Source organism: Heterocephalus glaber, unplaced genomic scaffold (assembly GCF_053883595.1).
Source record: "Heterocephalus glaber isolate CG9 unplaced genomic scaffold, H.glaber_assembly_v1.0 deba00001509, whole genome shotgun sequence".
NCBI lineage: Eukaryota > Metazoa > Chordata > Mammalia > Rodentia > Bathyergidae > Heterocephalus > Heterocephalus glaber.
The window spans coordinates 54,894,485-54,921,877 of NW_028258325.1; the positions used below are offsets into that span (position 1 = coordinate 54,894,485).

Sequence of the window (27,393 nt, forward strand, 5' to 3'; positions counted from 1 at the left end):
AGAAAAGGTCCAAAGGGGTAAGGGTATTGGGAAGGGCAGGTGAAAGGAAAGAAAGGAAAGGAAAAATGATGAGAAATGGAAAAAATGGAAATAAAGTCTTTGTAAATAGGGAAGGGTGGAGGGGGTGAAGGGTAGGCTAGGAAAGGGAAAAAAATAAGAACCAAGATGCATTATGTAAAGGTACAATTCCCAATGAGAAATGTAATTGCGCTGTATACCTACAATGTACCAATAAAAGAATTTAATAAAGTGCAAAAAAAATAAAGTAAAATAAAAAAAGAACTCTTACAGCTCATGAATAGACCACCCAATTAAAAAGTAGAGACAAGACAATGATAAATAGCCACGACAGTACAAGGAAAGGTGTGCATCACTAGAATCAGATAAACACGAATCAGTGCAATAACAAGATTGAATTATACACTCATTAGGGAGATGAAGTTAAAAGCTTTAAAGAACAATGTCAGCTTAAGTGTGAACCAGTTAGAACTTTCTAATACTGCTAATGTGAATGGAAAATGAAAAAACTATTTTGGAAAACAATTTCAAAATTTCTTGTACTACTGTTAAGACCCAAGAGTCTTGTTCTTAAATTTTTTACTTGACAGGAATGAAAACACATGTTCACGATAGATTTGTACATACAAGTTGAGTATCCCTTATCTGAAATTCTTGGGACCAGAGTGATTCAGATTTTTGTTTGAAATCCACTTGATCTGCCAAGAGGATAGCTATTCCTGCTTTTTTTTTTCAGCTTCTTGTCACATGGAGTATTGTTTTCCACCCTTTAACTTTCAGTCTATGAGTTTCTTTTTGAATTAAATGTGTTTCTTGTATGCAGCATATTGTTGGATCTTGCTTCTTGACCCATTCTGCCAGTCTATTTCTTTTGATTGGTGAATTGATACCATTAACATTGGTGGTTATAACTCATACATATTGATTTATCATTGTCATGACTTTTTGTTTTTGTTGGATTCTCCCCCTTTGTGTTTAATTTCTTGTCGCAACTGATGGATTCATTCTGCTGGCTTCGGGGGATTGTGATGTTTGTTGTCTTTTCTTAGGATATTTTCTAAAATTTTTTGTAGTGCTGGTTTGTTATTCATGAAGTTCCTAAGGTGCTCTTTGTCATGAAAGTATCTTATTTCTCCATCAATTTTGACAGATAATTTTGCAGGGCACATCAATCTGGGTTGAAGTCTGTTTTCCTTTAGTGCTTGGAATACATCACTCCAAGCTCTTCTTGCTTTGAGGGTTTGCATTGAGAAGTCTGCTGTGATTCTGATGGGCTTTCCTTTCTGTGTGATTTCTTTTCTCTCACTGCTTCTAGAATTTTTTTCTTCTGTTGGGTTTCCGGAATCTTATCAATTATATGCCTATGTGTAGATTTTTTTTGATCAAGGCTAGTTGGAGTCCTATATACCTCACTTATCTGTATGTTAAGTTCTTTTCCCCTGCTTGGGAAGTTTTCTGTCATCACTTCTGTGAACTGTTTTTTATGTCATCTGCACTGTCTCCTGTTTCCTCATTGACTCTCATCAGTCTTATGTTATTCTTCTTTGTATCATCTAGTAGCTGCTGGATTGATTTCTCATGGTCCTTTACAATTTTAAAGCAATTTTTATTTTCCTGGTAACTAATTGCAGTCTTATCTTCTATATCTGAAATTCTGTCCTCACATTGGCTCATTCTGCTGTATAGACTTTCAATGAAGTTTTTAATCTCCTGGAATACTGTTTGTATCTGTTTTATGGATTCCATTTATTTCCTATGTTGGGATTCCATCATGTTCCTCAGCTCCATTTTTTTATCAGTGTCCTTTCTAGATTTATTAATCATGTCTTGCACTATGGGCACAATCTCTGTTGTTATCTGAGAAATTATTTCTGATTTCTTTTTTTCAGATCCTCTTTTCTTGCCACTTCAGGCAGACCAGGTAGTTGAGTATCACAATGTTCCATCTCATTTCCCTTTGGGGTTGTTTTAGGTGATCTGGAAGTCTGGTTTTGAATCTTGTTTAGGTGTTTTATCATTTCAATGGGGGTGGGGGTGCTGCTGACACCTGTGGAGCTCACCTCACCTCCTCTGTGCTCATGGGTGGTATGGTGGGCCGGAAGCCTCCTCTTGTGCACTGGGAGTGGCTCACTTCCTCTGTGCTTGTGGGGTGGGGGGTCATGGCTCTCAATTTATACCCCATGAGCACATGCCTTGCTCAAGGAAGTGCAACATTAACCTAGGCCTATCACTTTCTACTCTACTGCACACTCCTCGTATTTGTAGGCCTTTCATATACACCTACTCACAATACTTCCAGTTTCTTCTCTCTTGTCCTAGAATGTTGTTTGACTATCATCTCATATGTGAGATTCATCTTACAGTTATAGGCCATCAATGAACATACCAGCTCCTCAGAATGCCTGGAGAATTGGTGTCAGGATTCCAACTGATACTCAAATCTTCAGATGCTCAAGTCCCTCATGGAGAATTGCATCACATCTACACAGAAGCCATGAACATCCTCCTGTTTTTTTTCATTAATTTTATTGGTACATTTTAGGTATACAGTATGCTGACATTCATTATTGGGAATTTATAACTCTACATAATATATCTTGGTTCTTATTTTTTTTCCCATTCCCCTGTCTTCCATTTAACCCATCAATCCCTCCCTATTTACAATGACTTTGTTTCCATTTTTTTCCTTTTGTCATATTTATTTCTTCCCCTTCCTTCCTTTCCCCTATCCCTCTCAATGGCTGAAAACAGCTGATATGTAAATGCTATGTGAATAGCGGTTCTATTATACTATTTAGGGAAGAACTGATTTGGGGAAAAAGTATGCACATGTTCACTACAAGGTGATTTTTCCTCAAATATTTTTGATCTGAAGTTGGGTGAATCTTTGGCTATGAAATTTGCAGAGAACTCACAACACTTACAATAGCTTACTTCAGAACTAGAGGGCAGGATTTGGAATGAATTCCTGTGTAAAATCTGTCTTACTTGGGTAAGTCTGTACATCAAATCCAACCAGAAATTCACTGAATTCAGAAGACAGAAGAGAATGCAGTGATCAGAAAACTTGGTATCACTGAATAATTCACATTGGGAAAGGAAAAGTGATTCCTTTTCAAGGAGAGAGACTCCCTCCCATGAGTGTTTTAGCTAACATCATCTACTCTAAAAAGTCAGATTAATTATTTATGGCAGTGTAGGTTGTAATGTCAAAACCAAAATGTTACTTGGGAAATATGATAGGGACATAAAAATCCTTTCTTACTTTAGATGATGAGGGAAAGGCAATTAAAATAAACATTTACAAACAAGTAGGATCTTTTTCAGTTGACAACAATAAGACACTTCAGAATCCATTCCATTATTTTTCATGCTTGAGTCATTTTAATGCTAATTACATTTAGTTTGGCTTATGTTTTGTCTCAGTTCCTGCTAGCATGCAAGACTGACATTGGCAATAATTAATGTAGCTTACCTCAACCCTGGTAAATTCAATAAAACTGTATAAATCACTTTCCATTATACAGCTTGAAGTACAGACAAAAACTAGATCTGCCAATAATTTTGAAAGTGTATTATCAAAAATCCATATAAAAAGAGTCCATAAAGCATGTCAAAACATGATTTTAATTTTAATCAGAGTAGTTTTTATATTACTTTGAATTATTTATGGAGATAATCTGTGAAGTAGAAACATATTATTTGTGAAATTCACCTATTATTATTGATAAACATAAAAGAGCTCCAATTTACAGATTTATTTAGTGCTCACATTTATAAGGGAGTATATTAAATTTAATATAACATAATATAACACTGTATACTCTTCAGAGAAAGAAAGCAGGGCTCAGAAAGTTTCAGTATTACTTTGGTTGATAAAATAATACATAGAAAAGGCAAAGCTGAGAATATAAATGCTATTCTTTTACTCATACTATGATGTCCATAATTTCAAAATAGTTAAGTTTCACATTTGTTTTAAAACATCACAAATATTTACTTTTTTGTGTTAAAATTGATTTAGTAATGACTATGTCATACCAAACTATTAACAGTTGACAACAGATATAGTAGGTGTTCAGCTCATTGTGTTTTTACATATGGTCTTTACAAGTTACTATAAAATGACTTTAAATAAGTTATTATGAAATGATTTCACATTTTACTGTAAGGTGTATCTGAAGTTATTAAGCCCATAGAAGCAGAGAGAACGAAGTTACTTGTTATGGACTGAGGGAACAAGAAAATGGGGAGTTACTGGTCAATGAATGTAAAGTTGCAGATATGAAAGATGAAAAATGTATAGAGATTTGCCTTAAAATATTGTGCTAGGAGTTTGCAATACTACATTTTATACTTTTTTTTTTTGTACTGGGGATCAATCTCAGGACCTTGTGGTTGCAAAGCAGGTGGCAGAACCACGGAGCTAAGTCCCCAGCCTCTAATTCTTTTTTCTTTTTTAGTACCAGGGATCAAACTCGGGACTTTGCACTTGAGAGGCAGGAGGAGGCACCAGTGAGCTAAATCCCCGGCCCACATTTTGTACTTTTAAAAAAGTGTTAACAGGACAGATCTCTTGATGTGTGTTTTCCCACCACAATTTTAAAAAATGGATTTGTTTTCTTACTGTGTAAACTTTTTGTTACTAAAAAATCTCCAAAAGAGGAGGGTATATGCTCCTGCTGGTGATGCAATCCTTTTTATATGCTATCTTAAAATTAGTTGAGGCAAACTTGAGAATCATTGATCTAGAGCTTGCTTCTCAGACTAGGGACACTGACAAGTAGCACAGGCAGGGCTTGTTAGAAATATAGAGTCTCTTTCCCCAGTTGGAGCAATTGAAGGTGATTCTGTAGTTTAACAATACCCCTAGGGACACATTCAGTTCTGAGAAACATTAAACAAGGCCACATCACAAGAGCTGCAGTCAAATTGGGACTTATTTTATTTGCATTTATACTATCTGATTTTCTGAAACCATTAGTTCATCAGTATACACATGATACCACATAGGGCTCTCAATGAACATTTCATTTAGAAGCATCATAATCACTGAAAAAAAATGTACTCAATTCTCAAACCAAAGCTGATACTAGTGTGTGGTATAAATAAGCAAGAGCCTGTGAAAAGATATTAGGGTGATGTCCTCCCAGTGAATTTTTATTTTTTCTTGAAAGTCCACATATTTATAGAATAAAGCATTTAAAATTAAAATAGAAACCACATTATTCTAGTTTAACTGTTTTCATTACTGCAATTTAGTCATTCACTCATTTAGTTTCATTTGTGTCTCTTAAAATTTATCTGACATACTCAGCTCCATGATAGACATAAAGGGGCCTTTACATCTGCATTGGTTTCAAGGATCTTATTTTGTTAAGGGTGATAAAATGTGTATAGATGTTGCTACAACACAACACACAGCATGACAAAGTGTGGAGGCTGAGAATTCATTCTTTGGTCTAAAAACAATTGAGTAAAACAAGGCCTTTTGCTCTTTGAAGTTTGCACTCTGGAGCTTGTATTCCAATATACACAGAGAAGGCTATCTTTTACTCAAGTAGGCCACACTATGGAGTGCACACTCTTTGCCGTGCAAATAGCCAAGCTTGAAGAAAGAATGAAGATGAATGGCACTCATGTCATGAAGAAGGTCACAGGGGAGTAAACCAAAGGTGCATTAAAATGTGCAGAGGATGCACTAGGCCAAGTGAAGTCTCTGAAAAGGACACCAAGAGAACTAAGCAGGGCTTTCTGAAAGAAAACGAGGTGTGGAAATGCGTCCAAATTATAGTGCATCAGGTTAAATATCAAAGTATATTCATTTGGGTCAGGTTTTTTGTGTGTTTGTTGGTTGGTTGGTTTTTAGTTTTTTGGGTTTTTTTACTTGTTTAGTAATGAAACATGACAGGAAAGTATTTAGTAAAATTGAAATGAAGGCAATCAATGTAAATGGAGCAGACTAGACTGTGAAAGTGGCACAATGGGAAAACAAGTTTACAGACTATTAGAATAGCACTAGTTAAAATACAATAAGATCATAACAAGAGGTACCACCACTCCCAGTGCAGAGGAGGAGGCTTCTGGGCCACCCTACCACTGCTCCCAGTGCAGAGGAGGTGAGCCAAGTGGATGCCAAAAGCACCCCCCCACCATCAAAATGAGAAGACATGTAAAGAAGCCATAAAACCAGACTTCAAGATCACCTAAAACAACCCCAAAGGGAAAGGAGATGGAACACTCTGATGCTCAACCACCTGGACTCCCTGAAATGGCAACAAAAGGGAATATGGAAAAAATGAAATCAGAAATAATTTCTCAGATAACATCAGAAATTATGTCCATAGTGCAAGACATGATTAATAAATCTAGAGAAGACACAGATAAAAAAGTAGAGGAGCTGAGGAACATGATGGAATCCCAACATAGGAAACAAATGGAATCCATAAAACAGATGCAAACAGTATTCCAGGAGATTGAAAACTCCACTGAAAGTCTATGCAGCAGAATGAGCCAATGTGAGGACAGAATTTCAGATATAGAAGATAAGATTGCAATTAGTGACCAAGAAAACAAAAATTTCTTTAAAATTGTAAGGGACCATGAGAAATCAATCCAGCAGCTGCTGGACGATGCAAAGAAGAATAACAGAAGACTGATGAGAGTCAATGAGGAAACAGGAGACAGTGCAGATGACATAAAAAACTGTTCACAGAAGTGATGACAGAAAACTTCCCAAGCAGGGGAAAAGAACTTAACATACAGATAAGTGAGGCATATAGGACTCCAACTAGCCTTGATCAAAAAAAAAATCTACACATAGGCTTATAATTGTTAAGATTCCAGAAACCCAACAGAAGAAGAAAATTCTAGAAGCAGTGAGAGAAAAGAAACAAATCACACAGAAAGGAAAGCCCATCAGAATCACAGCAGACTTCTCAATGCAAACCCTCAAAGCAAGAAGAGTTGGAGTGATGTATTCCAAGCACTAAAGGAAAACAGCCTTCAAACCAGATTGATGTGCCCTGCAAAATTATCTGTCAAAATTGATGGAGAAATAAGATACTTTCATGACAAAGAGCACCTTAGGAACTTCATGAATACCAAACTAGCACTACAAAAAACTTTAGACAATATCCTAGGAAAAGACAATGAGGATCACAACCCCTGGAAGCCCAGCAGAATGAATCCCTTGGGTGTGACAAAAAAGTAAATGCAAAGGGGGGGAATCTAACAAAAAGAAAAGGTCGTGACAATGATAAATCAATATGTATGAGTTATAACCATCAATGTTAATGGTCTCAATTCACCAATCTAAAGAAATAGACTGGCAGAATGGGTCAAGAAGAAGATCCAACAATATGCTGCATACAAGAAACACACTTAATTCAAAAAGAAACTCATAGACTGAAAGTTAAAGGGTGGAAAGCAATACTTCATGTGACAGGAACCTGAAAAAAAAAAAAAAGCAGGGATAGCTATCCTCTTTGTACATCAAGTGGATGTCAAACCAACACTGATTTACAGAGACAAATAAGGACACTACATCCTTGTAAAGGGAATAATCCAAGAGGAAGAGATGACAATCATAAATATATATGCACCAAACACTAGCACACCCAGCTATGTAAAATAAATACTAACAGATAAGAAAAGTTATATATGCACTGATACAATAGCAATTGGGGACCTCAATATCCCACTGTCACAAATAGATAGATCAATTAGTCAAAAAACAGGTAATGAAATACTAAAACTCAACTTAACTCTTGAACAAATGAACTTAATAGATGTTTACAGAGTGTTCCACCCCACAAAATCAGAATATACATTCTTTTCAGCCATACACGGGTCATTCTCCAAAATAGATGACACACTTGCTCATAGAACATGTTTAAGTAAGTGCAAAGGAATTGAAGTTATCCCCTGTATATTATCAGAACACAGTGCATGAAATTGGAGATCCATAGCAAAAGAAACCACAAGAATCTCATAAACACATGAAACAGAACAATAAACTTCTGAATAATCAATGGGTCAGAGAGGAAATTAAAGAACAAATCAGAGAGTTACTATAATTAAATGACAATGACAATACAACATATCAGAATCTATGGCACACAATGAAAGCAGTCTTATAAGGGAAATTTATAGCAGTGAATACTCATACCAGGAAAACAGAGTGAGCCCATTTGAACAGCCTGATGTTGACTCTCAAGCTTCTAGATAAAGAAGACCAGGACAAACCCAAAGATTATACAAGGGAGGAAATTATAAAGATCAGAGCAGAAATTAATGCAATGGAGACTAAGGGAATGATACAAAAAAAATCAATGAAGCCACAAGTTGGTTATTTGAAAGAATAAACAAAATTGACAAAAACTTAGCCAACCTTATCAGGAAAAGGAAAGGCCCAAATTCATGCAATTAGGAATGATAAGGATGAAATTACAACAGACCCAACAGAGGATCATAAATACCTACTTTGAGAACCTATATGCCAACAAGACGGAAAACACAGAAGAAATGGACAGATTCCTAAATATGTATGAATTACTAAAGTTGAATGAAGAAGACCTAAAACTTCTAAACAACCCAATATCAATCAATGAAATTGAAAACATAATTAAAAGCTTACCAACTAAGTAAAGCCTGGGTCCTCATGGCTTCACTGCTGAATGCTGCAAAACATTTAGAGAGGAACTACTGCCACTACTGTATAAACTCTTCAATTAAATTAAAAGGGAAGCAATACTCCTGAATTCATTCCTGGAAGCAAGGATCACCTTGGTCCCCAAAGCAGAGAAAGACCCAACCGAAAAGGAGAACTATAGGCTAATCTCACTTATGAACATAGATGCAAAAATCCTTAATAAGATATTGGCAAATAGAATGCAAAAGATCTTCAAGTAGATCATACACCCTGACCAAGTAGGATTCATCCCAGGGATGCAGGAATGGTTCAACATATGCAAATCAATCAATGTAATACACTATATCAATAGAGCCAAGGACAAAAACCATATGATCATCTCAATAGATGCAGAAAAGCATTTGTCAAAATTCAACACGCATTTATAATAAAAACCCTACAAAAAATTGGAATAGATGGTCTCTACCTCAATCTGATAAAAGCCATCTATGAAAAACCAACAACCAATATCATACTAAATGGTCAAAAACTGAAATCCTTCACGTTAAAATCAGGAACAAGACAAGGATGTCCACTATCACCAGTCTTGTTCAATATAATTTTGGAAACATTAGCCAAGGCAATTAGACAAGAGAAAGAAGTAAAAGGAATCCAGATAGGAAATGAAGAAGCCAAACTGTCATTATTTGCAGATGACATGATACTCTATATAGAAGATCCAAAGAACTCCAGCAAACATCTTCTAGACTTAATAACCAAATTCAGTCAAGTAGCTGGTAACAAGGTCAACACACAAAAATCAATAGTTTTTCTCTACACAAATAACAGACTCACTGAGAGAGAAATACGGTAACAATTCCTTTCACAATAGCATCCAAAAAGCTGAAATACCTAGCAATCAATAACAAAGGAAATCAAAGACCTCTTCTCTGAAAACCATAGTACTCTGAAAAGGGAGATTGAAGATGGTATCAGAAAATGCAAAGACATCCCTTGGTCCTGGGTAGGAAGAATCAACATAGTGAAAATGGCCATACTTCCAAAACTGCTATTTAAATTCAATATAATCCCAATTGAAATCCCAGCAGCATACTTCATGGACCTTGAGAAAACAATCCAAAAATTCATTTGGAACAAGGAGAGACCCAAAATAACAAAACTAATTCTAGGTAAAAGAGACATGGCGGGTGGTCTTACAACCCCCAACTTGAAACTATACTACAAAGCTACTGCGATAAAAACAGTATGGTACAGGCAAAGAAACAGCCCTGAGGACCAGTGGAACAGATAAGAAGATGCAGAAACAACTCCAAACACATTCAGCCCCCTCTTCTTTGACAAAGGAGCCAACATCCTCACTGGAAAAAGATAGCTTCTTTAATAAATGGTGCTGGAAAAATTTGGTTTCAACTTGCCAAAGATGAAAACTAGACCTATATCTCTTGCTATGCACGAAACTAAAATTAAAATGAATTAAAGATCTAAATATTAAAACAGAAATGCTGAACCAGCTGGAACAGAGGTTAGGTAGAACTCTTAACCACATTTGTGTAAGAAAAGATTTTATGAACAAAACCTCAGTTGCCCGTGAACTAGCACAATCAACAAGTGGGATCTCTTCTTATGAAAAAGCTTCTGCACAGCAAGAGAAACCACCAGCAGTGTGAAGAGACAACCCATAATGTGGGAAAAAATTTTCACCTGCTGTTCCTCAGAGAAAGTCTACTATTTAGAATCTATGAAGAACTTAAAAAAATCAGATCTCCCAAATTTAAAGATCCAATCCAAAAATGGGCATCTGAAATGAACAGACATTTCTCAGACAAAGAAGTAGAAATAGTAAATAAACACATGAAAAACTGTTCAACATCATTGTTCAATAGAGAGATGCAAATGAAAAAATGCTGAGATTCTACCTCACCCCAGAAAGAATGGCTGCTCTCATGAAATCAACCAATACCAAATGCTGGTGGGGCTGTGGGGAAAGAGGAACCCTGCTCCACTGCTGGTGGGAGTGTAGACTGGTGCAACCACTGTGGAAATCAGTATGGAGTTACCTCAAAGAACTGGGACTGGAAGTCCCATTTGATCTGGCTATTCCCCTGCTGGGTATCTTCCCCAAAGAATTAAAAGAATCATACCACAGTGATATATGTGCACTCATGTTCATAGCAGCACAGTTTGTAATAGCTAATACTTGGAAACAGCCCAAATGCCCATCAACTGGAGAATGGATAAAGAAAATTTGGGGCTTTTTTATAAAATGGAGAAATGGAGTACTACTGAGCCAAAAAAATTAGAAATTAGAGACATTTATTGCTAAATGGATGCATATTGAGGCAATATTCTTAAGTAAAATAAATAGGACACACATGTGTAAATATCAAATAGTTTCTCTAGTGTGAGAAACTGAAAGTGTAAATAAGGACTAAAAAGGTATGATAGATATTGTGAAATCAGAAGAAAAGGAGCAAAGGGGAAGAGGAAGTGGGAGGAGTGGGGGAAAGTAAAGAAGGGTATGGAATTAATATGAGAAAAAGAAAAATCAGAAACAAAGTCTTTGTAAACAGGGAGGAATGGAGAGGTTGAAGGAAGGGCAGGTTAATGGGGAAAAATAAGAACAAAGAGAGATTATGTAAAGGTGCGGATCTCTAATGATGAATGTCATTTTATTGTATACCTAAAATGTACCAACAAAATTAAATTTTAAAAAATCATAAAAAGAAAATAACCTTGTAAGAGAACAAAATAATATATTTGAAAGATAATTATAAATGCATAGTAAGTCAAACTTTTCCAGATATATAAGTAATCACTGTTCAGTAAATGTGTAATCTCTTTGGACACAGAAAAAGAGACTCCTCTAATTTATTTAAATGTTTTAATTTTATACAAGAAATAAACTTATTTTGTACATGATTCTAAATTAAGAAATAAAGCTATGAGTACTTCTTAGCCTCAATAGAAACATTTCTTTAGTCAGTTTGGGTAAATTTCCACTGGTGGGAGAAGAAATCTGTATGTTGTAATGGGAAATTTTTTTTTCTCCTTTTATTTTTTTCTGAATCTCATTAAATAGTAAAAATCTGGCACTGTGTACATTTCACTAAAGTGTCTTGAATTGTAAATAAGTCAATTATGGCAGGACCTGTGGGTTTTTTACATCAATTGTGAAGAAACTTCTCTAGAGCTATCTGTATATCTATTTATGAGGCATCCTCTCACAACAAGTCATAGAAGGAATCTGCGGGGGCCAGGTGCAAGCTTCTGGCCTTATGGCAGGAAAGACCAAGGTTCTGGATAGCACCACTGATGGGGTGCTGCTTCAGACTCCCCAACTCAGCTTCAATCAGAAAAATCACAAGATTCGGTTGCACTTATGTCTCATTATCTGTGAGCTGCAGGTTGAGAATAATTGCTCAATAAATTAGCATCAGATCAGAGAGCATGAAATTAAGGACACAAATAAAGTAAGTTGCAACATGGTAAATTAAAAATAAGTTGAAGGTTCCTAAGTTGAACATCTCGAGCTACATGTAAAAGAATATGTTACAGTGTCAATTTACCCAGGCAAGAAAGTTAAAAACAGAGACATATTTTAAGTATTTACATTTCGCTCTCCTTATATGTGTAGCCTTATGGTGGCAGCAACATCAGACAGAATACTTGAACAGAATATTGGAAACTGAAAAATATCTTTCCAAACACAGTAGCATTTTAGAGTAGAATTCACAGATTCTATATATGATCATTTGTTTATATTAATACTAGCTTCTGAAAATAAAAGGTTTTAAATGCATGTAAAATATATGCTCAGATTTTGGCTGTATTAAAATAAGAATTTTTCCTGGTTTTAGCTCAGTCAGTACTCAGACATGTAAAACAAGACCTGTAATGTAACAAATCAAGAGTCTGTAAATGTAGATATATATTTGGACACTGTTTGCTGTTATGTGATACACTGGCTGAAATCAATTAAAATATACACTTCGCTAATATAATTGTCTGCAATTTTGTTCATGCATACCTACACACATATGCAGATTTAATTTCTATGAGTGTTTATTAAGGTAGATGTTGTTTCATTCTCCTTTTTCTGTGATATTGAGCCTGAAGGTATTTAATGTAAGCCATCCATGGACTGACATAGATTTTGATACAACACGTTTACATAAATATTTAGGACATTATCTATCTCTTCAAAGAACATACACTGTTTCGGTAGGGAGATGAAAAATATATATAAATGATTATAAAATTAAGACGTTTGATTTGAATAAGACCTTTTAACCAAAAGAAATAACATGATAGGCTTGCAAAAATTCTTATACAGTATAGGCACAGCATTCAAGAATGAAAGATTACTTCCAAGCAAAGTGAAAAACAATTGTTTCATGGGGTGGATTGAATGTGAGTGGATTTTGAAGGCAATGACAAGTCAAGGTAATGAACACGTGGGTGTAAATTTCAGAGAAAGAAGCAACATAGGCAATAAAATATAAGGTACATTAACAAGGTTAAAAATAATATAGAAATAGAGGAGATCTTAGCATAGGAAGAGAGTTAATTTGAAATATAACTAGGTAACTGTCACTACTTACTCTGCCATTTCTGTTATAAATTTCACCTGTATTACTTCAAACCATCTCTATAATAACATTATAATGAGGAAATTAAAGTTTTGAATGTTTAAGTTTTGCCAAACCACATACGATTTTATAGCAGAACTAAAATTAAAATAGAATTACTAGATCTGTAGTCCCTGTTCTTGATCAGTACATAATATGGGCTTCCTTGATAGTAACAGTGATCTGTCACGGTTAAAAACATCACATCTTAACTCATTACAGAAGGTAGACCAGCTGCCTACAAAGCATACATTTACTCTGGGTAATGGGAAGGCATAGTGAGAGTTTATTTTTAGGAAGTTAAATTTAGAAGCCAGGTAAAGCAAGAAATGAAGACATGAAGTTTATCAAATCTTTGCTTACTCTTATTACTACCATTATCACTAAGAACTATATTTTATATTAGTTGATAAGACTCTTGCATAGAAAATAAATGTATTATGATTTATTTATTTATTCTTGAGAAGGAATCTCACTGCTTCCTGGGCTTGGCTTGAACTCCTGGCTCAATTCTCCTGCTTTTGCCTCCCAAGTTGATGAGAGTAGGGAGTGATCCACTGCACCCACCTGCAGTGTCCGTGACCATCCGCTACCACTGATACCCTCTGAAGTGCTTCTACTGCAATACAATGTACTGAACTCAAATTCTGACTTTATTTAATTATACATGTGACCATATTTTTACATATCTTATTTCAAATATTACCACACATTTACCACAATATCAATGTCATAAAATATTTTTTATTCCTTTCAAAAATTATGATTTTTTTATTGTCTTCTACCCATCTCTTCTTTGTCCCACTTTTGTTTAGCAACTTATTATTTTTTCCTATTTACTTCTCTGAATGCCCTTTTTACTCCAACAATTTCCTCTCCGGGCTGTCATGAAGTGAAACATAATCTATGGCATGTAGTTAACTTAAGGAAGGAACATCTCTTATGTTTTGAGGAAATCCACATCTTTACAGGTTATTTTTTTTCCTTTACTCCACTGGCCTAGGAGCATCTTAACTAAAGATATGTGTGTCCTTGAAATACCGAAAAGAACAATCTCCTGGAAATATACACTGATTCAAAATTTCTATCAATCATCCACAAGATATTTTTTGCTGTGGTCAATTCCTAGGACATGGGAGGGGCTTCTGCATTCCTATCTGTAGCTCATTGTAAACAAATAAAGAGCTGAGGATCCTAAGTATTGTGTTATGTTTCCTAGCTCCCTCTTTATTGTGAAAAGTTATTGTTTTGTTTTCTATATTTAAAAGTCAAATGGAATAAATGTACATTAAATATATTTAGATTAGGTAGAAATACAGCATTATTGAACACATATTACATGTACATATACTCTGACAATTATACTTCAAAACATGATTTACAGAAACTGGAGGCTTCATAAATGCTCAAAGAAAGTTTAGAAAATGTTATGCTAAAAGGGACAAAGTTAGGAAACAAAATACGTAGGAGTGAAAAAGCATAAATGGACTAAAAGAAAATAAGCTCATTTTGGGGTCACATAAATTCTTTATTACATGACTGGAGAACAATTAGAAATCTTTATTGGGAGGCATACTACACAGATAATTTTACAAGATACTAACAAAAATTTAAAAGAGATGTGTAATTCTAGATATCTCTGAGTGAAAACTAGATTTGATTTAACAAGCATAACAAAAAAAATAAGTCTCAAGGAACTTTGCCAGGCTCCTGAGGCAGTTGTTTTCTCTACAGCCATTAACAAATTTTAACTAAAAATGAATAAAATAAATGCACCTGGCTACAAAATTGCTTAAAAGGTGACAGGGCACCTGTGGATACAGAAATCCTATTAAATGTAAAACTTCAATGCCTGAACTTTGAAGTCATTATTTTATTAGTGTAAAAAGTGGAAAAGCCAGTAGAAAAACAATGTTGATACTTTTACTGCATCTTTTTATCTTTATACATTTTCTCTGACAATGAATGATCAAGTACTGAAATAAAAATAAAAATTAAGTTAAAAATTCCTAGCAATCTTGACAGATACTTACTTTTAGTCACAACACCTTCTAAATGGATGATGTTAGGATGATCAAATTGCCCCATGATACTTGCTTCTCCTAGGAAATCTCTGCGCTGCTTTTCAGTATAACCGACTTTAAGGGTTTTGATAGCCACAGGTAATTCTCTTTTTCCTGGTAGTTTCAAACGTCCACTACAAACTTCACCAAATTCACCTTGTGATAAAGATGGGGGGGGTAGCAGAAACTTATTGGAAATTCTTATTCTAATACTACTCTAGTATACTCTTGGAGGATCAAAGCTTAGACAAAAATAAGGTAAAAATGGGGAATCCAAACTTCATTATCAATTCAAAGAGAAACATATCCAGAAGGTTGCAGTAAAATGTCATCAATCACATATCATTTTTTTTTTTTTTTTTGGTACCAGGGATCAAACTTGGGATCTTGCGCTTGCGATGCAGGCAGCAGAACCACTGAGCTAAATCTCCAGCCCAATCACATATCACTTTGAAAGTGAGTCAACTAAGAAATATTAAAAATATTTGGTATTAAAACAAGACATGCACAGGTTGCATTCTATAATAATAACACAAGTTAAAAGTCAGGGTTAAACACATTGTTCTACCTGCTCCAATAACTCTTTCAATGGTGATACATGAGGCTTCTATCTCCTTGGCAAATTCATGGACAGCTTGGTTGGGATCTTCATAGGTATGTGGATCAATATAGGTTCTTACTCCAGGCAGTTTAACTATAAAAATAAATGGGCATCAAATTTAAAGTTATGATGGATAAGCAAAATTATAAATTTTATTAACATGCTAGTCTGGCTTAAATCTCTAATTCCTAGAAATAGCTGAGCAACAAGGACAGACTGTCTCCTGACTTATGAGAATCATTTATATAACTATATCACTTTTACAATTTAAAATTCCTGAATTATTGCCATGCACAAGAAATGTATATTTGATGACAGCTGAGTAAATATATCTTTCAATGATAATATTCACAAAGTTGGTCTCTGAGAGAATTTAAGAACATTTTACTTATTAACCTGGAAAATGAAATGCTAGTGGTTCATATGTTGGTGTGCTATTTGCTTCATTGATAATCACAGATTATTAATTTTAATTTTTTTAACTAATATAAAATATTAGTCGTACAGTGCAATTAGACTGGTTAGAAGTTAAAAGAACAAAAGAGGTTCTACTCCTTACCCTGCCTCTGTCACTGCATGATTTTCTAAGACTTCTGTATTCCCTGAACCTCATTTTATCACTTCGAAGACTACCAGTATCTCACTCATAGAGCTTTTCGATGATAATCCATATTAATGCAAGGACAATGAAATGGAATCAATGCTTTTTGACATGTTACGGTCATGGGACAGTGACAAAAATAAAAAAAACTCACTTATTTGGCAAATCAACTTACTTTGTATTCTGTGAGAAAATGAACATACTAAAATACCATAATTAGAACTAATTTAAACCAATTTTAAGCTCATTATTAAAACCTGAATTTATGCATTTCTTAAAAATGTAGTCCTTTTTAAGTCATTTGAACAAAGGCCCATGCCACAAGATTCTCTAAGGGAAATTCGCATTTTAAAACTAGAAGAAACAACAGAAATTTTGCTCATTTAACCTAGAGGTGTGACTGAACGATGGATTTCTGCTTGCTATGTTGCTAGGAATTAGAATAAGTATGGGAATTTGATTTGGAATATAATAGCTTTTGTACTGAGGAAAGGTTTTTATTTCAATGATTATAATTAAAATATTTTTTAAAGAATTGAGTAAAACATGCTGCTTTTGCCATACCAAGTCAGCAATGTCTATGGCCACAGGCTTTATAATAATGTAACAGACACTTGTTTTAGTAACATTTTTGTCAGTTATTATAAATCCTCTACCCTGAAAACAAATAGCAAAAAAGTCTCTTTTTTTTTCTTTTGTACAATTTGCTTACTGTGCCCATTATGAAAATGCATCTTTTCCTCTTCTGGATCTTGCTTTGCTTTGCTGTAGCCACAGCGCCTGGAACAAAGTAAGCTGCAATTAGGCACATCTGAAAGTAGTGACTCAATCACACCAAGCCCAGAAGCAGAAACACAAATGAAATTACAGCAACCCTGAGCTGATTTTCATACTGGTAATAAGAAATACCACCAACCCTTTGGAATGAAAGCTATTTTCCCAGCTGTTAAAGCTCACAAATACTCAGCAAATACTCTTGCCTAGATTTCACCAAGTCTGAAGCCTTCCAAGCCAACTTTTAAAGTTTTCTTCCCCACATGCAATACGCCAGAAATGTTGTTTCCTTCCTCTTTCACCACCCCCCTGCTCAGAGGCTCCATTTTATTGGCCTCTTTCTGGATGAACTGCCTCTGATGCCTCTGATCCAACAGTCTCTGACCTTCTATTCCATCCCTGAATGTTTTCCTGGGTTGGAGGTTTTAGTTTTCACTCCTATTTACACAGATCTCTGGAATTCTCTGCACCACTTAGCTCCATTCTCCAAATCTTCCTTTCTTTCTTTAATTGGCAAGTCCACTAATTGACAAGTCCTTACAAACTGCTTTCCAGACAAAAATCTGTTCTAAGGATCACATATAACAACTTAACTTTTAATCTGATGGCTTAGTTTTTATTCATTTTTGAAGGGTTAAAATTCTTTAACTATTTTTCTATTGCATATCCAGAGATCTTCTGCATGCATTTCTCTGATTCTCTCTGCCCGATCCACCCACTTCCATCAATTTATTGAATACCTTTCACTCTGTAGTTTCGATTCCTTTGAAAACTGTATTTATTTCTGATACATTTATTTTATTTTATTTTATTATTTTTTATTTTTGGTACTGGGGATCGAACTCCAGTTCTTGTGCTTGCGAGGCAGGCAGTGGAAACACTGAGCTAAATCCCCGGCCCGATACATTTATTTTGAAAGATATTCCACTGGCATTTCAAATTTAATGGAACTGTAACAGAAATTAGTGTATTTTTCCTTCTGTTTACCATGTTTTCTCTTCTATTTTTCTTGTTGTTAACACCACCTTGGCCTTGAGGTCCAACCATTAATCTTTTAGGCTTCTGAACAAATTAGTTGCCAGAGTCCAAGCATTATACAGTGTGAACATTACAATCTAGCTCTTCTTTTTTTTTAGCTCTACTACTTCCTCAATTAAGGCCTAATTATTTTTCATGTGGATTATTTTAAGTGACTTCAAAATGATAGCCCTCCTGTCATCCTATAACTCCTTTCCCCAAATTTACTGGATCATGGCTATAAACAAATCACTGTATACAAGATTTTTTTTAATTGAATTACCTTCCTACTATAAAATCTTCAATATGATGAGGCAGCAGAAATTCTTAAATATAGCTCTAGCACATTTCCTGAATCATCTCCTTTAGATATACTACATTATCCCTAAAATTACCAAGATTTTTTCCATGCTTCCATACATTTGCACATATTAATTCTTTCTCTAAGAATGTTCTTCCTAACAACATTCAGATATCAAATCAAAGTTCAGTTCAATTTTTTCCCTCTCTTATTCCTTCTGATATTCCAGCTTAATATACAATTTCTCCTCTGAGCACAGTAGTTTTCTCTACCTCTCTTATGGTATAATTTCCACTGTACAATGCAGTAAGTCATTGAAATGAGTTTTTAAACTCACCACTTAGTTCTTGCTGGCTTCCAGAATGGCCATAACCAGTATTCACACATAAATCCCAGAAGGGAGTTAGCACTTATTCAAAGATGGCATTAATATTTTTTGTCACATTGATGAATGAATAAATGAATGAGTGAATGATATTTTGATTGCGTCTACACAATGATAGGGCTTTGGTAAAGGACTACGCTGATGAATACTGAATTGATGTACATGATTAACCACGTAACATTAAACAACTGGCAAAAATGAAAATAATTATTTTTAGTGAAACTTGAAGGAAGTGATTTTACTATTCATAAGATCCCACCACAAAATTGAGTTCATTGAAGATAAAATTTTTATTTATTACTACATTAAGCAAAAAACAGCCAAATGGCAGACTGACACAGTATTTTCATAACAAAGTGGTTTGAAAACAACTGCATAATGTAAATGAAGTACTTAGTACACATTTACCAACAGAAAATTTCTTGGTTAAATATTCTGGGATATTTAAAATATTAGGATAATTTGATATAAAAATAAAATGTACTTTATTTAATGTCATTTTCTAGTGTGTACTTAACTAATATATGACCGCATGAATAAATCAACCTTATGACACTTTTTGAAAAATACAATAATTTTGATTATGTTGTGGAATTTCCAATTTATTGGTAGAGCTATTAAATTTTTGAGTAAACATGAAATAATATACTTAATACATACATTGTTATTTAGAGAACAAAAATGCATAACAGGGATTTTATAAAATAAAATTTTATTTCCAATACTGTACTTAGATGCATTTTGTCATTCACGAACCCTTAAAACATCTTGATTCACCTCATCACAGTGAGATGGATAGAAAAAACAAATCTAAGAAATTTTCCTGAAATTGTATTTGATCTATCCAACTAAGATTTAAGATATTTTAATACATTGTTCATAATATTGGTAGGCATTACATTATTCTTTCAGTCTCTAATGCATGTTTCTCTAGAGAGAATAGTTATTGGTATTTCTTTTTAATAATTTTCTAAGTACAATTGTGGGAAATTACCCTGACATTTATTTTATTTAAATAATACTGTCAAAAGACTTTGTGAACAGAATTCTAAAGAAGCCTAAGAGGTATATGCATTCTTGTACCTTAGATTAGTAGACAAACATGCATGATACCAGTAACTCTCTCAGTTCAAAAGAAATAAATGGCAATCTTTGAAAATGGTATCCTGCAATAGCCATTATCAATACATAAGCCTCTTTGATATTTACATTGCATGCAAATTCTTTATGTGAAATGGAAATAAAACTTTGGATCTCATCTAAAGAATGATTTGGGTGTACTTTGGTAAGGAGCAGTTAATTCCAGATTACCTAGGGTGACTGTCACCATGCTAAAGTCATTTTTTACTATGGGGATCTCTGCAGCTCTGTGACATGTATGGCTGCATGCCTCATTAACGTATAACATTAAGTTCTGAACCCTGCAAAGCATCATTCAAACATGCCTCCACAAGACACGGCGAGAGAAAGTACAGCTGGCGGAGAATGGCCCTAGAGCAGCGATTCAGCCTCATTAACAAAGTGTTGAAAGGAAGCACGTTCATTCAGTAGCATCTGTAGCTGCTCCAGATGCATAATTTTAATCAATCAAACAAACAGTCAATAAAAATGTCATTCTGTGCATAAGTGATGGCTCTAACTTTCTGAAAATATTTTTTTCTGAATGGAAAAGAGTTTCCTCATTTTGCTTCATGCCATAATTCTAATAAGCTTTTAAATAATTGTACTAAAAATATATACAGAATTTGCTTTTGGATAAATTTGCTTTTCTCATCATGTATACTCATGTTCTAAAAAATGTGGTTTTATTTCTTGTAATAGAAATGGACATGAGAAATTATATAAAAGTATAACATATTCATTAAAAAATCCTAAAGAGAGTCTTGTTACATAAATATAGTAATGACCCTATGGGTAATTAAGAAATGAATCCATTTTCTCTATGCCTATCCTAAGGAGGTGGGGAAATCACTCCTTGTAATATTAATGCTATTTTAAAACTTTGGCCCCAGTCACCACGTCTAAAGTTGGATATTTCTATAATACATGAAATAGTAAATAGTAGTCTTTATGTATGGATGGAGGTGGCAGTGAAAAATTTAATTCTGCTGATAAATTTAAGATTTCATAGTAAATTTAGATTATGAACACCAAGCACTTCAGAGCACAAGCATTGCGTAGTATTAGTAATTTACCAAATGGCACTCTTGTGTGCAAGGCAGAAAGATGAGTGAATGGCATAGTCAAAAAGAGTGCAAAGCCTTACTCCAAGATAGCCTGTAAGCAGTCAGATTTTTCCATTGTTTTTGATTTCAGAAATTAATACTGAATGATTTTTTTTTTCATTTTAGTCTATATAAGATGGAGTAGGGTGCAATAGTGGAAAGGGGCAATGGTACAGAATTTTGATTTCTTTAAAAGAATGAACATCTACACTGTTTGGCTATGACATAGACTCTCCTGTGCTTTTCCTCTATTTTTCAGATTAATGAAGAAATATATTTCCTAAAGCAAAGACGTTCAAAAAGCATCAAATTATAGCAAACCTTAACATCTACATGTTCTGCTCATAGAAAATAGAAACACTAAATTTAGATTCTTGTAGAATCACAATTCTCCATATATGCATCCTACTTTTTTTCTAACCTAATAATTACTTTTGCATAATATTTTATTTAAAGAATTTTATTACTAGAATCCTGAGAATAAGTTGTTTTTGAGAAAATACTTCTGCCCACTTTTGCACTTCAAGATTCCCTTCAATTAAAAAAAGTAGTTTAAATAAAAGCTCAGCTAAGCCTCATAAAATAAAGAAGCATATCAATATTAGGTTCTTAGTCTATGTAATAAATACTGGAAATAGATTAAAGTTTGTTTTATGGGACAGCATTCTTCAATAAAAATGTGAGTAACTATGCACTAAATATGGGACAGAGGATATTTAGGCTGTCTTGCTAGCAGAACCTTATGCCTCTCCTTCATATTTTCCTTATTTATAATACAAGGATACGAGATTTGGAGTTCTCTATAGATTTAAGTAGAAAAACCACAACTAATCAGGGCTGGGGATTTAGCTCAGTGGCGCCTCGCCTGCTTCCCAAATGCAAGGTCCAGAGTTCAATCCCTCATACAAAAAAACCCCAAAACCAAAAACCAAACAAACAAAAAAAACCCCGTAATTAATCTGTTATTAAATATTGAAAACATTCAGTCATTCTTAAATTAAATGTAGTCATATGGAAAAAGCAACCTGCTCCCTGCCTATGGGAGTAATGTCATAATTATATGCAACATCATGAGAGTATAGCTTTCTGGGCCCCTAACTTCCATTCAGTCAAGTTTCTCCTAATGTGATAGTGGGTAATTTCCTGTTAATTTTTAACTATTTCATGGATGCTCATAGCATAATCTCATAATCTGAGATTCTACAGTCATTAAAGAGAAGGATATTGGATCAGTTCATATATTGAACATAGCGAGCCTTCAGTTGGAACTGAATCTACTCACTCTTATTTTAATCATCATTCATGGCTGCCTGCCACTAAGTACTTCAAACAGGAGACTAGAATTATTACAAAGAGGGGTGTTCTTATTTAAGCCACTTTTGTGCTTCATAAATGGGAGAGTACTTACACATAATTCCCTAGCAGCTATCATCCAAGGATAAATTTAAAAATCTGTATCTGTAAGGTTTTTGTAAGAATAAAAGCTTTTCTACCTATTTCAAGAAACTAACAGTTCATGTAAAGAAAGAAAAGAGTTTCTTAAAAAAAGAAAGCTAATATTCAGAGAACTCGTGATCCGTTTCATCAGACAAATTTTATTTTTAACTTCTACTTTTTGAGAAATTTTAATATCTATATTAAAATGAGCTACAATTCATCTCTTAGGTCAATGTTCAAAAATTTTTTAAAACAAGAAAGTTAATTTCTTTAAAAATGAATGATTTTCTACATGGGATTGATAAATGAATGGAATAAACACTAAAGACCTCCAATTTTTAAATATTGAATTCCTTTTCCCTTCCCCTTTGAAGTAGTAAAGGATATGAAAACACTGGAAAGTAAAAGAACAAAAGAAAGAAAAGATCAGACATGTGTTTGCACTTAAGAAACACAAAGATAGGGCTGGGGATTTAGCTCAGTGGTTTCGCCGCCTGCTGCGCAAGCGCAAGGACCCCGAGTTCAATCCCTGGTACCAAAAAAAAAAAAAAAAAAAGAAAAACAAAGATTGGCTACTATGGCATATGGGATGTTCAGATGGACTTATAATAAATAAGTATTATGCTGTAAATATGTACTGGTGTCTGTAAGCATAAACACAAGTGACCATTCAGGCATAAATGGTTATATTATTTTAGAAACTATACATTTTATTACTTTATATTTTATTATATTTATTTTAATGTAAACAGGAACTATTTACAAATAAATAATTCAACATTCTTGTTTATAAAATGTATCTTTTCCGAAGTGACATAACGATTTGAGTCTCAAGCCAGTTGTGATGGCATAGAGGGAAAGGCCGTTTTCCCCTGATGAAGAAATCTCTGCTAAAAATGTGAGAAATCTTGGAGACAGTGTGCTCAAAATCTAGGCATCTGAGTTTCATTTAGATATAGCTTCTTGCACTCAGATTTCAGTCAAAGCAGAAATATCTGAAAAACTAGCATTATGTCTATGGATGTCATAACAAAACAGGTAACTACAGCGATGAAAAACAATTTGAGATCAAGGAACAAATATAGTAAATATAAGTACAAATTTAATTTTATAAATGTTACACCACACTGTGAAAATGCTGGCATGTGGTTTTCTGTTGGGAAATGATGACAAAACAAAAGTAAGAACCTCAGAACTTCGAGCAAGCTTTCACATAACAGGACCACAGATCTAATCAAGGGTGTTAAAATCTCATGTCCACATAGTGTGTTTTCACAAAGAGTCAAGATATTTCTAAAAGCTACTGAGTTGACAATGGGCATATGTAATGCATATGCATCATATTATATTAAGGTCAGAAATAATCACACATACATTCATGAGTGATCTTTTAAGAAACAAACAAGAGTACAAGATTGAAAATGTTTACAAATCTCTCCTCTATAATTAATTGCAAATATGTCTGCTCATAAATGATGATGATAATAATGTTCTTTGAAAATTATTTGCATAGTAATTGGCAGATATGATCAAGCTTACAAATTAGGTAACAAGATTTCAGATTTCCCAGTTCTTCCATAAATCTTCCCACGAAGACTCAGCATTTTATTGAGTGTGTAAGAGCATTTGTAGCTAAATAATTTTCTTTTCACATAGACATACTCACACACACCACACACACATACTCACAAGTACACATGCACAAGACTAAACTTGCATTTTCTGCACAATTCCTAACAATATTTGAGGAAATATTTTTTTAAAGTTTTATATTTTTTGTGTGTATTCCTTGCAAAGAAAGTGCCTTCCCACTTTCCTTCTTTCCAACTAGAGAGTAGAAAAAGATAGTATTTTAAAAATTAAATATTTCAATTTAGTTATAGGGCATCTTTGGCATTACTTTTTAAGCTTTGTTTTCATAAATCTTCACACTCCCACTTATATCTTTCTGAACTTACTTCAAGGTAGGCTTGGATGTCAATCTCTATTTTTTTTAAAAAAAATGTAAATTCTGCATATTCCACTTTAGTGATAATTTGTCTCCTATAACAATTATACTTAAGACTGAAGTAGACCAGTCATTTTTTAGCTTGTCATAGCACAGTAAAATGACAATGTAAAGTTACTTAATTTACACTTTAGGAATATCTAGATTTCAGTTTTTATTGGTTCATCACTGAAGCTCCATGCATGTGAGAATTCCCTATATAAATTAAATAATCTGGAACAAATCTGCACTTACCTAGTAATTTAAAGATTATGTGAAAATACAAACTTTCAAGAGATTAAAATACCTCTGAATTACATCATTCTGTGGCTTTCTTAGAAGATTGACTGCATCCATCCCACCATGTCCCACATGTGCACATGGGTGCACACTCATTCACACAACCAGGTGTTTTAATCCACCAAAATTAATTTATAACCATATAACACAAGTACCAATTTAAAATGCCTCAATAGAACCTTGCTATTCTCTAAAATGCAGTTTAAGTGGTCTCTTTTTTTGGCAAATTTTGACTAAAAAACTCAGAATGGTTCTCCAAGGATTTACACTCTTTAATCTACAAAGCAATCATTTAGAGTGTTTCACTTTTTACAAGGTAACTCACTATTGTATGGAAGTCTCTCTAAATCTGTGAATAGAGTTCTCATATCCTAGATTCTAGTCTTTGGTATCATAATGATAGCCTTGATGTACATTTAAAATTTGTATTTATAAATAATTAAGGTTGTCTCATTTGGACACTGATTATATAGATGCATTTTTTACATCAGTGGTATCAAAATAGGAATATCACTTCAGATATCTGAAATAATTAAAACTTAATACAATGAAGCAAACCACTTAAAAATTACATGTGGTTTTATTCAGTGTCACATGTATCCACAATGATTATGACAGGGAAAGATCCCAGTTACACATGGTCATTCCATGGATCTGAGAGACATAAAAGGTGATTTAACTTAGCATTTTACTTCAATGTGTGATATGCTGAATGGAACAACAAAAACAGTGACATGCTAAATGTAGAATGGATGTTATAATCTTATAACCTCCTAGCTCAAATGAGAACCATGTAAAAGCCTCAGAACATAAGTATGAATGCTTGACATAGGGATGATGTGCTGTACGCATAATATCTTACTTTAATCCACTGTGAAATCACTTATTAGGATTAACCTTCAGGAATCATTTCCATCTCCTCACTGTTAAAGCGTAACTGGTGCACCGACTGTCAGAATGTACACAATGGATAAAGAAAAGATGCTGACGGTTATACAGAACGGTGGACATCACAGAGGGGTGAAGACGGGAGGGAACACTGACCATATTAGGCTTGGATGGGCAACAGCGCACAGGGAAGAAGCCCTCCCACAGCCACATTCGCAGCAACTGAAAAGCAAACAAGAGAGCCCAAGATAAGAAGAGATCCCAGTCCCTCAGATACAGCATAAAGACACTGTGGATTTCAATCAGGGGTCAGCTTCACCCTTCAAAAGCAAAATCCCTCAATTCAGACAGCAAGTTCTTTTGCAATGCCTTTTAATTTAAGAAGCATTTTATGGATTTAAGAAGTACAGAACTGTACTAGATATTTATTTTTACTTAAAATTAGGATTCAGTTGGAAGTATGAGCCAATACATTTGAATTAATTGTGTGCAAGTAACAGAGACGCACGAATAAAGAAGTATGCCCATCTAAATATCTTTCCTCAGAAATTCCCTCAAAATTTATATTTGGAAGACTTTCTAAATAGACTTTTAAAGATACAATTTGCATATATCCTGCAAGTTTACAGTGAGAAGAAGGTCTTATTCATTTGACCCACTGATTTTTTATGTCAGTGGTATTACTTACAGTCTATTAAAAGTTCTGTGCTTATGTAATGTCTCTAATTACCTACGGAAGTTCACCAATTTAAATTTATAATTTCAGATTATAAAAATACACCTCCAAATATTTTCAGAGCCTTAGCTACATAGAAAAAGCAAAATACATGTACTTTTCTGGATATGTCAATGCTAAAGATTGATTTTAATTTTCCACATATTCTTAGTAAAAAGTCTAGATAAAATTAAATAAATTGTTAAATAAAATAAATTTTTGATTAAAACCACATAGACTGATGGCAGACTACAGCATAGAATTTAGTGGCTCAATGAATTCATTTTCTCTTATTTTTTTATGAATAGCATGTTCATATAAAGTGATTTCAAGAGAACTTTAAAGTGAGCTCATTAATACCATATACTAGCAGATTTAGTCTTCTGGTTAAAATCTGTGTATTTTGAACCTTATTTGAAATATATATACTCTATTTCATAATAAACAAGAAGAAAATAAAATGTAAATATTCAATAAATTTGCAAATGCTAATGAAGACAGATAAGTGTTTTCAATCAAATTCTAATGGATCTTTTTCAAAGGAGAAATAAACTTTTAAGCATTAGCCCATAGGTCCAATCCAGTTCACCACATGTTTTGGTAAATACAATTTTACCAGAATATATTTACATTGACATTCATTACTTGTTTATGAATTCTTTATTTATACTGCTATGGTACAGTTGAGTAGTTGTGATAGAAAAGTTGAAATTTTAATGTATCTGAAGATTTGACTATCAATAATGGAGTCCAAGAAGCAGAATAGATACTATGACATTCATTTTCAATTTGACTCTTTA

General features: G+C 33.9%; 1 protein-coding gene across 10 annotated transcripts in view; it reads right to left on the reverse strand.

Moving 5' to 3' along the window:
- Nucleotides 1-27,393, reverse strand: part of Epha5 (EPH receptor A5) — a 360,726-nt gene that overhangs the window by 36,005 nt on the left and 297,328 nt on the right. For 7 of the 10 annotated variants that reach the window (XM_087187714.1, XM_021262295.2, XM_021262293.2 and 4 more), the window contains 4 exons: nucleotides 26,035-26,100; nucleotides 17,277-17,344; nucleotides 15,931-16,056; nucleotides 15,333-15,518 (listed from right to left, as the gene is read on the reverse strand). In XM_087187714.1, the coding sequence (XP_087043840.1) occupies nucleotides 15,333-15,518; nucleotides 15,931-16,056; nucleotides 17,277-17,344; nucleotides 26,035-26,100 (446 nt within the window). The remainder of the gene's footprint in view (nucleotides 1-15,332; nucleotides 15,519-15,930; nucleotides 16,057-17,276; nucleotides 17,345-26,034; nucleotides 26,101-27,393) is intronic. The other 3 variants (XM_087187718.1, XM_087187717.1, XM_004849660.3) reach the window with 1 other exon arrangement.